Consider the following 11,155-nt stretch of genomic DNA (forward strand, 5'->3'; position numbering starts at 1 on the left):
GCATTGCAGGCTAATTGCGTTGTAACTTGTATCCATGACCGCAACTTCCGGTCATTGAAAGTGCCGGATTAAAATGAACACAGATTTACGGCATTTTGCTGCACCAAAGACTCTCCTGTTTTCTATCCGATGTTTCGAAACGTTTTTATAAAATGCGTTTAAAAAGGATTTTTGAACAAAATTCGGTATTATGTATAATATCAATCAAAACTTACTCATTCAAACTTACTACTTTACTAACTGCTTTACTGATTAGTGATTGCTAAATTCAAAAATAAATAATTTTGGTGCGCCAAAATGTGCTTAAATCTTTCGCATATTTTAAATGTAGTTAAATCTCTTAACACGCCATATCGCGACAAACGGGTTATTTGCGAAATCTATATTGCACAAAGTTACTAACGTGCTCCGCAAATTTAAGATACTTTTGGATACGGGCACACAGTTTAAATAGTTGAATTCTGTTGTGCAAAGAAAGACATATTATGCAAGGTGAGCAACGGTTTCGTTGCCAGTACAGTTCTCCAAACCCTTTTTATGAAATCATAATATTAAGTATGTACGAGTGCTGCGATTTTTCCAACAACCGATACCTCGCGCTATAATACGTAACGAGTTGTATGTTTTCTGGACAACTGCATAATCCAGTTTATTAAAGGTACAAAATTTTAATAGTTATTGTTTTTTGTATGGCCCTTGTTGTACATGTGACTTTATGCACAGAAATAATTAACACATCTGTACATGTAAGGATGTACGTACGATGTACATGAACCGATGTACTAAATACGTGCAATTTGTGGCGAAGTAGCTTGTTCTTAAATGCAACTTATAAATTGCCGAATACTGTGGAAGCTGCAGGCAAACCAGACACGAAATTAGCCGGCAATTAAAGTAAATGTAACGTTTGAAGTTTAGTCATTGCACAAACTACCACTGCGTGTCTGCAGTGAAATGCGAAGCCGTGTAAATCACACAAAGAGGAGGCAGTGCGCGCATCTATCTCATCTCGTAGTCGGATGATCCCTTTTCGCTCCGGCCGACTGTGAGCGAGCGCATGTCGGCGGAAAATTCGCAGGATAGGCAATTTGGCCTGCTTCACCGCTCCCGCGACTGCCAACTGGGTACTGTACACTGCGGCTATAAGGCAGTTGGAGTGACACAAATCAAAAGCAAATCTGCCTCCGATGTGTGACAATTAACCGGCAATGTCATGCCGGCCAGTTTTTCCTTTTTCCCTGATACCAGTACAGTATATCGGCGGGATGTGGATTGCGTCGCCACGGGCAGCGCATTTGTTATTCTAGCCGCGCATCCATCCGAGGGAATCACGGGATGGATGCAGCGATAATGTACAGTGTACATTAGGAAAAAATACTGACCGCCCGCTGCGCAGTAAGCCGGCTGGCTAATTATAGCGACAAACGGCGGATTAAACGGCTTTATAATGCAGTGCGGCGGCCAATCGAGCGCAGCAACATAACCATTACATTGGCGGATAAATGTTATTATAAACAGGCCACGCCCGCCTTAAATAGCAGTTTAACACCACATTAACGGATTTAATGCGATGATTGCCGGTAACATGTTTACAGTAAAGTATCGAAAAATGCTCAAACATTTATTGTTTCTTGCTCTTCAAATGAACAACGGCCATTAGACGCGGCTTATATAATAATACGGTAATAAATAACTTGTTTTATTAACTGTCAAAATGAACGTATATACATATATATAACGTATATATACGGTGGCAGATATACGTATATAAATGAATGTATACATACAGTGGTTTAGCTATGATTAATATTTAATTTCTGGATGTGCCGTGTATTGATTTGATTGTTATTGCTGTCCATTTTATTTTCCCGGTAATGCATTAGGCGAATATCTGTATTGGACGGTAATCTGAGTCTATCGCTTAATTAAAGTGCGTTTCGCGGGAAGAGGAGCGTAATCTTCCCTTAGTGCGTGCGTCAGCGCTGCCGGTGCATGGCGTGCCATAAGAGGCACTCCATTAAGATTATCGTCAGCAACATCGTGTTGTTTAAGCGGGGCCGCGCTTGTCCTCTCCTGGGCGCCCACGCGAAGGTTTAGTTTAATTGAAGCGTACGAGGTCGACGCGAGGCTCAGCAATGCGAAGAGCACTCAGCCCGTAATTTCTGTCCCGCGCATCGGATGATCGGAGCCGGGTATGTTTGGTATTTCCGGCGTTTCTACCGGTAAGAGGTTTAATTTGTAGCGGAAATTAAGCCTAACATGCTCGGCACCGCGGCAGATTAAATAACACCAGCGCCTATTAACTCCCGCGGCCCTTATATCGATCCATCCAGCAGCACGACACTTAATTGATCATCCGTCTTCTTGCAGCACTGTCGCTCCGCGATCCCGAGCATCGAGCCACTTAGGCAGCGCATTAATAACCCACGTCACAACCGGGATACGAGCTCCAGCGCGCTCCACACTCTGCAGCGCAATTTGACCCTTTTCACCGCAGTCGCAGCGCGCAGCGGGCTCTCGCGCGCAATTTCGCCGCGGCCGATCCATCGACTAATGCCAACCGCTAACGCAGATTAATGGGTTATTTGTCCGCTTGCAACCGCTATACACCGCTCTCCCGTTGGTGCCTGGTTGCGGGATGAGTTGCACCGGGCCTAATAATGCTGTTAGGCTAGATTACACTTACACTAACTCGCCAGTCATTTGCGGTCAAAACAGGATGGTAATCGTAGATGCTGTGTTTCCATATTCTCAGTGCAACCTTCAATCTAACTGAATGCAGGATTGAATAATATTATGTACTGCAAAGGTCACCGGCAATTACTCCGCTCACCAACAAGCACCGGAAACGGCGACAGCCGAAGCATTAAGTAATAAATCAGCTGCAGGCGCTGCCACTAATAACACTCGCTATAACGTAACAAGAAATTTTCTTCAGAACGGTTGAGATGCGTAATACTCAAGCTCACACTTTGATAATATAAACATATGGCGATTTCACCATTAATCATTAGACAACTTCCTTAATAATTTTTAATAATTGATGGTTGGTGGGTTTATAGTGCCAAATAATATCACGACGCAAGAAATTCATAAAATAAAATGCAAGATGCAAGTGCAAGATGATGTTCATAAAACGCAAACATTAATGTATCTGAACGCAACACGGTCGAAGAACAAATTCACAGTAGTAATAAACAGTCAAACTCGTTTCCACTACCGCATTGTTGCAGATGCAGTAATAATTCTTTTCCGTCGTTAGTACTTGGTGTCGGCTCTGCGTCAAAATAAAGCTGTAATGGTGGATTGACAAATTAAGTTTAGCATAATAAAACAGTTGAACTGCTGTGCGAAAGCTGTTTCTCTATAACTGTTTCCTGTTTTGATGGAACGCAGCTTGGTACAACGTTTTCTTGCGGGTAGTAATTTTACCAAACAGATATAAGTGGAAGTATTATAAATAAAATGTATATCATGGAACCTAAATGAAGAAGAACGATTAACTGGTCTTCGTCTTAAACGTTTTTTTTGTGCCGTGCAGCGGTACAATCCTTGTGGATGAAATGGCTCTTGTGTATCTGTACACTGCCTTGGTTTTTTTGTAAGGCAGGAGCGCGGTGGCGGCCGGAGGTGTCGTGATCCATCGGCGCCGCGCGAGCTGCGAGATATGCATGCAGCAATGCAGACTGAGTGAGTGTAAGTCGCGTACAGATCGTCACTCTGCGCCGGGAATTAACGCGCATCCCATCCATCGCTGCCGGCCACGATGGATGGAAGTGCCGGCGCTTCCCGTCTCAGCGCCGCGCACTTCCCTCCCGATCAGCCTGCAATTGCCGGGCGAGCGGTGGAAGGCCCGCTGTCGCCGCGGGGCCAGCTCAACGGGCTGCCTCAACAGCGCCGATGCCACTACAGACTAGTCCGCTCCTCCTCAATTTAATTTCCCGGCATTCCCATCAACGCCACTCTGCGAATCATTTCCCATTTCGTGGCTATTAATAATCATTAATGCCGCTAAGCACCAACCAATTCCCCGTCTCATATTTCTCCGGCAAGCGCCCACAATCACTAAAGGTCACCCGCAGAATATGTACAAACACTTCATCAAAAATTCTTAAAGTGCCTGTTATTGTTTTAACGTATTGTTGCTGACAGATTATTTGAATCGATTTATATATATAATTATACACGATTTATATACATGTATATATATAAACATGTATATACGAGTTTATATATATTTATATATATATTTACGTATATATTTACAAAATTATATATTTACGATTACATTCATGTATGTACATACGAAAGAAATTCTACATACATATAAATATGTGCTTATATAAACAGAAATAAATAAATTACACATAAACTTAAAATGGTATATAGATATTAACAGCAATGTCAAATTAAACAACATGAGCAGATAGTTGTTTTCGTTGTTTACTGGGTTGTGTGTAAAAACCCTTTGCAGGCAAGAAGCACGTTGGCGAGCAATTAAGCAATTGGCGGAGAGTAGGAGACGCTTTCGGGGTAAGCGTTGTGGCGGAGGAAAACAGCGACATAATGGAGAGGCGGATAATTATTGTTAGCGGGCTAATCCAAACGCTATTGATCGACTGCCAGCATATACATGCATGTCATGGACGGGAGGCAATTTTGTTGCGGATTAGGATGAGCAGCGGCGTTTAGGCGGACGCGCGAGTGAGCGAGCGGAAAGCGACGTGTAATGGCAGTGCGAGTGCTGCGCTGGGATTTGAACGCCGCTATCCGTCAGCGTGATATATACGCCTGCGTTACTGTGTATCGCTGCTGCCGCAATTTATCCTGATTCCGCTCTTGATTTGCCGATTAGCCGGCCGATGCGGATGCTGCGCGGATAATAGACCTATGGATGCGCTGCATCTCGTCAATTACGCGGATTCCGCGTCTGACGCGGCCGCTCAGGGGATTTGCCGGCCGTGGCAGATCTATTACTTATGTTATTAATTATGGAAAATCAAGATTCATCTGCGCGACTTTCATCACTAAATCAGCGCCGGCTGAAACGGCTGAAAGGTTAAACAATTATTGTGATGCAGCCGGATTGCACGCCAGCATTCTGTTCTGTTCTGTGCAGCGATAGGACTTCATTGCGCGAGTCCAAACAAGTGCCGCGCGTGTTGATCGCTGTCAGGCAAATAATCATCTCTCTGCTCCGCACATAAAGGTTTATAAAGGTGCACAATAAGTGCCCTATTTGTCCAGCGGGCCGCGCTGGCCACCGTTCAATCTATTAGCGGCATTAATTTACTTGAAATGTCAGCCCGCGTCTAATGCACAGATACGCCGTGTATCCGGCCTTCTTGTTAGCCCCGGCCCGCCGGTTTCCGCCGCTCATCTGACATTCAACTCTGATTTCACCGCTTCACCTTTCCAATTACGGCGATGTGCTAACAGCTAAATCACACTTAATTTGGAAACATCCACGAATGGAGTAATCACAATTAACTACGAGTCAACGCACAACAAAGTTGTGGTGACCTTTCGCGTGTAGATATATATGTGGGACAATAGAAAATCTTCTCGACAGAATTTTTATTAATACGAATGGTTATAATACTGTTAGAGCATAGAAATAAAACCGTTCAATAAATGTATCAAATCGGCGATTTTTTCGCCGGTAGCAGGGAACATTAAAGGACTAGATGATACATGCCAAATCAAGGATCTACCGCAATTCTACATAAAACAGCCGTTGGCCGTCAGGCTCACCACGCAAACAGTGCCCGGCGCGCGTCAGACGGTGGAGCGCGAGAAGGGCACGTGGTAGAGCGCCGGGTGGAGGCTGTTCGGGCAGAAGAGGTTGGCCAGCAGCCCGGCGCCGCTCTGCCGACTTCCTCCATCCCCGCCACTCCCGCCCACGCCGACGCCGACGCCGGCGGCGAAGGGGTACAGCTGCATGGAGAGCGCCGCGTTCTCGTGGCCGGACAGGAAGCGCGCCGGGGCGTTCATCTGCTGCGACATGTCCGGGTCCGAGCAGATCTGCCGCTTCCACTTGTTCCGCCGGTTCCTACGAAGCCGTATAGTTACCTGCAGTAGCCGGTAATTGCAGCTAGGCACTTACTGAAACCATATCTTGATCTGCTGCTCCGACAAGTTGAGATTGGTGGCCAGCGCCGCGCGCTCCGCACTGCTGAGGTAGCGCTTGACGTCGAAGGTCGACTCCAGCTGGTAGACCTGGTTGCGCGAGAACACCGTGCGCGTCTTCTTGCGGCGGTGCAGCTGGCTGGAACTGCCGGCGTCCGAGCCGGCCGCTGAGCCGGCAATTGAGGCGCACGACGGCGATTTGTTGTCGGCGTCGCGGTCCCGGTCCCGGTCCCGGTGGCAGGGATGCGGGCCCCCGGCGGACAGCAGCCCCGGGGCGGGCGGCTTGTCGTCCGGCTCGGAGGGGCCGGGCGTCGTCGGTGGGGAGCGCGACGGCGGGGTCGGGCGGTGGAGGGCGCCCAAGTCCCGGTCGGAGGGACCGTCCGGCAACAGCAGACCGCAACCTGACTGCGACTGCCCGTGGCCTTTGCTGGAGGTGCGTCCAGGGGCGCTTTTTTCCCGATGTGCTCGTTGGACAGGGATTCCGCTTTGGAATAGTTGGCGGCGAAGAGCAGGGAATTGCCGGCTGCCGCCTGCGCACTCCGCTGCAGATTTATTGCCGTCGGCAAGAAGGCTTTGTCGACAAATTCTCTGTTAACCAAACCAAGAGCACTAAGTAACGAGCGATTTTATCTTTTTGCTAATCTCAGGCCCTAATTTTCCAGTCACTTGAGAAACCTGCTTAATTCTCTCTAAGTGCGCAAAGCGTCATTTATCACCTTTTTACTACAGTATCAGTATAATGACACTCTTGAAATTATTTTTCTTATTCAGTCGTATATATACTGATTAAGAAGACATTCTTGCTAACTGTATGGCAATGAATTTCTTACTGTTATTGACATCAATTACATCATCGATCGCGGATATACAGTATATCCGAAGAAAAAAATGCTGACAAAAGTGAACATTATTGGTTTCGCCAGTACTTTTAAAAGGTGTCCTTCTATCAAGCCAGTTTGACAAAATTAATAAAGGCTAGATGACAATCCTAGCAATGGCCAAAGTTAAACGCTAATAACTGCGTCAAGTAGTGCTATTTACTGCCGTGCCCTTTTAGTTAATATAATGCAGCCGCTCTTTAACCGAGCTCATCTACTTTGCGGCAATTAGCGCAGATTAACTCTGTGTTAGCATTGTCTGCTGCAGCACGCACAACAATAACTGCATGCTCCAGCGAATCGCGCTGCTGCACGTCCGACAACGAACGGCAGGGACATTATCACAGGCGCCATACCAAAGCCGGCCAAAGGTTACACAACTTTAAATTTATTTAGCAAAACTAAACAACAGCGCACGAGTAGCAGCGTGTGCGTGTTCAAGCATATAGGATGTCATCCGACGGCTACTAACCAAGACAATTTTTTTAATATTTGCGAAAAAATTAAAAGCATTATGTTTATATGTTCATATTTCACACGAGTAAGAAGGCTATTATCTTCATAGATTTAACACATTCATCGTATTACAAAAAGTTTCACGAAGACGCTCCAGTCATCATTAGCCAAAAAACACGAACGAAGATTACAGTAGCATTGCACCATTACGCTTTTGTTTACATAATATAAGTAAACGAATACGTAATTATAATTATGTTTATATTAAAACATTAAAACATTATGTAATACGTTTATATAAAAATAGCTACATAAATGTGAAACTAAGACGCTACAGTTTGTTGACCTTTAAATTCATTATATTATATATTTCTTTCATTTGCTGTCAGACAACAGTTGCAAAATAATTTGTTTGCTTGTCGAGCGATAACTAACAGCTGAATTAAAGATAACACTGTCATAAATACACATGTCCTCGAGTTGAATGCGTCTGACTTGAAGTAGATATTGTTTGGCGCGGTGAGCGGTACACAGCACCATACACATTGTTAGGGCGCGTCTAAGCCGGCTCATTACTGGTTCTGCGCCTGTTATTCCGGGACAAAGGCATAATTGCGACAAAACGCCGATCGCCGCAAATTAGCGATAATTGCCCGGCTGGATGTGAATGAGAGTGCCTTACCAGGTAGCTCATGCTGCGCGGAATGCAGGCCCTGCATGGCGGCCATTGTCCACGGGTAGAAGAGCGTCTGCGCCGGGAATTTATGGTGCGGGAAGCAGTGGACGGCGGCGGCCTGCAGGTTGGCCTGCAGGATGTGCGCGGCCGCCGTGGCCGTGTAGTTCTGCAGGTGCCCGGCGTGCAGCGGGGGCGGGGCGGGATGCGGGGGGAACGGCGCCGCCGAGATGAGCCCCGTGTGCGCCGGACGCAGCGGCTCGGGGCGCGCCAGGATGCTCTGAATGGAGAAGCTGGGCTTGACCTTTTTGGCGGGGTAGGGCGGCGGGCGCTGGCCGTCCTCGCTGGACTCGCGCTCGCTGGCCGTCGAGCTGGACGAGGACACCGTGGAGGCCGGGCGCTTGCGCAGGAGCGCCTCCTCCTTCTCCAGCGATTTGCTCGTCGACGAAGGCGACTCGCTGTTGCGTGGCGAGCCTGAAGTAGCGGTCAACACAACCGAAGACATCTTGTCAAATATTCTATCAACCGGGGAAATTAATTACACAACTCTGTGCTGAAGATTTAGAATAATTCCGCAAAGGGCAACATGGTGAGGAATAAGAAAATGTTGGTGGATGCGCGAGGATGTCGTAGGCGTCGTTTAGCGAGAGCGAACGTCGGCGGAATCGGATGGTGGTTGAGATGGTTGACTGGGAGAGGGGAAATCGTTATGATCGTGCTCTTTCATTGTAATTGATGGAGTTTGGCGAGCAATGCAGTCGACACTCGAGGGAAGCGCTCGTTCAGTCCTGCTGCGCCTAAGCCGCGCGCTAATCGCAGCAGCCAATGCAATCGGCCAGTGCAATCCCCCGCAATTACTGTCCCGCTTCCACTGCAACGGCTTCATACGGCTTCGCAGCGCGCTGATTGGTCGTCGGCCGCGCTAAACGGGCGGGCGGGGCTAAAACGGCTTTAAATCAGCGCTGCCTGTACGACAGCGACGAGCGAGTGAGCCGGTATTAAATGCGGCTGTTATTACAGTACATGAGGATAATTAATACAGTACGCTGCCTATTGGTTGTTGCTGTACTGTATTTCTTACCGATTTAATTTACCGCTGTCAGTTGCAACAGGCCATCTAATCTACATTAATTATACCAGCTGATTCACAGTAAAAATAACAGCATAATTATCCGTGCGGAAATTGAAAAGCGGCGTTTCTCAGCAAACAACGGAAGAGCGCTGGAATAATTATACGGCATTTAACAAATCATTACATAGTCAGATTATTGTTAATGTCATATTGTACTGTTATTGCCTACAAGAGAAAACACAGCACAATGGATGTGAATGATTGAAGCGGGGAAGGTGCGGCGGCGAGGCCGCGTAGAGCGTTGCGACCGCATGCCGATGAAAAGCGACCCCCGACCGATGTACTTGTGCTAAGCGGAGGCCCGTGTCCTAATGAGTGCGGCGGGGATCTGGGAATGTGTTAGTTCAGCCATGCTGCCGTATTGTTGCCGCATCGCACAGCCGCGACACGGCCCGTAATCGGGCGTAAACTGCCGACAATGCTGACTGATGCGTTAGTCCATGTACCTTGATTAAATTTGCAGTATGTAACCGTCACGACAAATGTTCGTATTATTACAAAACAGTTTGCAAAACGTGTCCTAAAATGTAAATGAATTAACTTTTCGCAATCTGCTTGTTATTATTTAATATTATGTTGTAGCTAATTAAATTTTATTTTTCTAATAGAACTGAATTGTTAATGGCTTTTAGCTTGTAATTATAATTAATTAATATTGCTTGTAGAACTATTCCAATTATTAAGTTTAACTTTAAGCTACATACTAATAAGTGCCGCATCACCAACGATAAAAAAATATTTTTTTAATAATTTGATTTTGCAGTTTTTCGAGCGATCGAATTCCGACTGAATCGATGTGTACCGGAAATAGCGGCATGCACGGTTTTCATGTAGCCCGTCAAATTAGTTGTTAGTTACAATCGTTGCGGGCAAATCCGGAGGAAGAGCAGCGATCAGTTGGCAGCCGTATTATCCGTTGTGAAAGGAGCATGCATTAAATGGAGAGCGCTGAAGAGGAGTGTCAAGAGCGCCAACAACACTTGATCATGATGCCCATATGCAGTGAAGCTGCACGCTAATGTGTACATGTATCGGTAGATAATAATATTACTACTTAAAGGCACTCGTACAAATGCAGCGATCGATCAGTAGAGATACCCTGTATAACTGCCGTTTGACGTTGGAGGTTTTGCGATGATCGCGTTGGAGGTGAAGAGGAGTTGGTAAATCAGGGAAGGGAAGTGGCGGGCCTGAATTCCACCGGCAGGCTGCCAATGCCGGTTGGCTGCAGGAGGCTAATTACGGCCGGTGCTGCCGGACGCTAAGTGCGGTTTAGCTGCTGTTTGCACAGCCTGCCAAATACTGCTAATTGGCGGGATGAAGACGCTCGTTAACTTGTTAAGTAGCCAAACATTTTCCCAGTCAATGAGCGTCATGCCGCCACAAGTATCCTGTCGACAGCAGTGGTTGCTTTGCAGCGCTACAAAGTCTCATTACATATACAGATAGAACGATTTGTTTCAAATCTTGCACTTACTTCCATGCGCATCAGTATGAAAATCGTGTTTACCCGAATCAGAGTTCCGACATTTTTTTCATATTGTAAAGTAAATTTTAACAGTTTGAAGTTCATTTTAAATTTTGGAAAAAAATAGTTTGGTGTAAAAGCGATCTCCGTACAGATGTGGGTTTACCGGTCCGAAACTGGGGTTTCTATTTTCAAAATATGATCTATTTTAAATCTTCGAAAGCTTTTGTAGAGAAAGGAACTTCAGAATATCTTTTAAACAGTCAGTTATTAAAATTACAACCAATGCAAATCTGCAGTGAAAGCATTGAACAAACACCATGTTTGCAAAATATTGCTCCACTGTCGAAACAGGATTATTACGGCAAGTCAAATATAGATACTATGTATGTAATACTCGTACCACGGTATAAAAAAAA

The 11,155-nt window shown here is 46.1% G+C and overlaps 1 protein-coding gene across 1 annotated transcript; it reads right to left on the reverse strand.

Annotated features, from left to right (window-relative positions):
• Positions 1 to 5,664: 5,664 nt before the first annotated feature.
• LOC129601275 (homeobox protein HMX3-like) lies at positions 5,665 to 9,001 on the reverse strand. The gene is made up of 3 exons (XM_055500047.1): positions 8,141 to 9,001; positions 6,107 to 6,717; positions 5,665 to 6,052 (listed from the first exon to the last, which is right to left on the reverse strand). Exons 1-3 carry the CDS (start codon positions 8,639 to 8,641, stop codon positions 5,779 to 5,781), a joined length of 1,386 nt encoding a protein of 461 aa, XP_055356022.1. The 5' UTR covers positions 8,642 to 9,001; the 3' UTR covers positions 5,665 to 5,778.
• Between the last annotated feature and the right edge of the window lie 2,154 nt (positions 9,002 to 11,155).

Source organism: Paramacrobiotus metropolitanus, unplaced genomic scaffold, assembly GCF_019649055.1.
Source record: "Paramacrobiotus metropolitanus isolate TYO unplaced genomic scaffold, Prichtersi_v1.0 Parri_scaffold0000225, whole genome shotgun sequence".
NCBI lineage: Eukaryota > Metazoa > Tardigrada > Eutardigrada > Parachela > Macrobiotidae > Paramacrobiotus > Paramacrobiotus metropolitanus.

Coding starts and splice junctions, on each gene's coding strand:
- LOC129601275 (XM_055500047.1), bottom strand. CDS start 8,641: ATGTCTTCGGTTGTGTTGACCGCTACTTCAGGCTCGCCACGCAACAGC. Junction 6,718..8,140: donor AGCATGAGCTACCTGGTAAG/GCACTCTCATTC, acceptor TTTGGTTAACAG/AGAATTTGTCGACAAAGCCT. Junction 6,053..6,106: donor CAGATCAAGATATGGTTTCA/GTAAGTGCCTAG, acceptor ACGGCTTCGTAG/GAACCGGCGGAACAAGTGGA.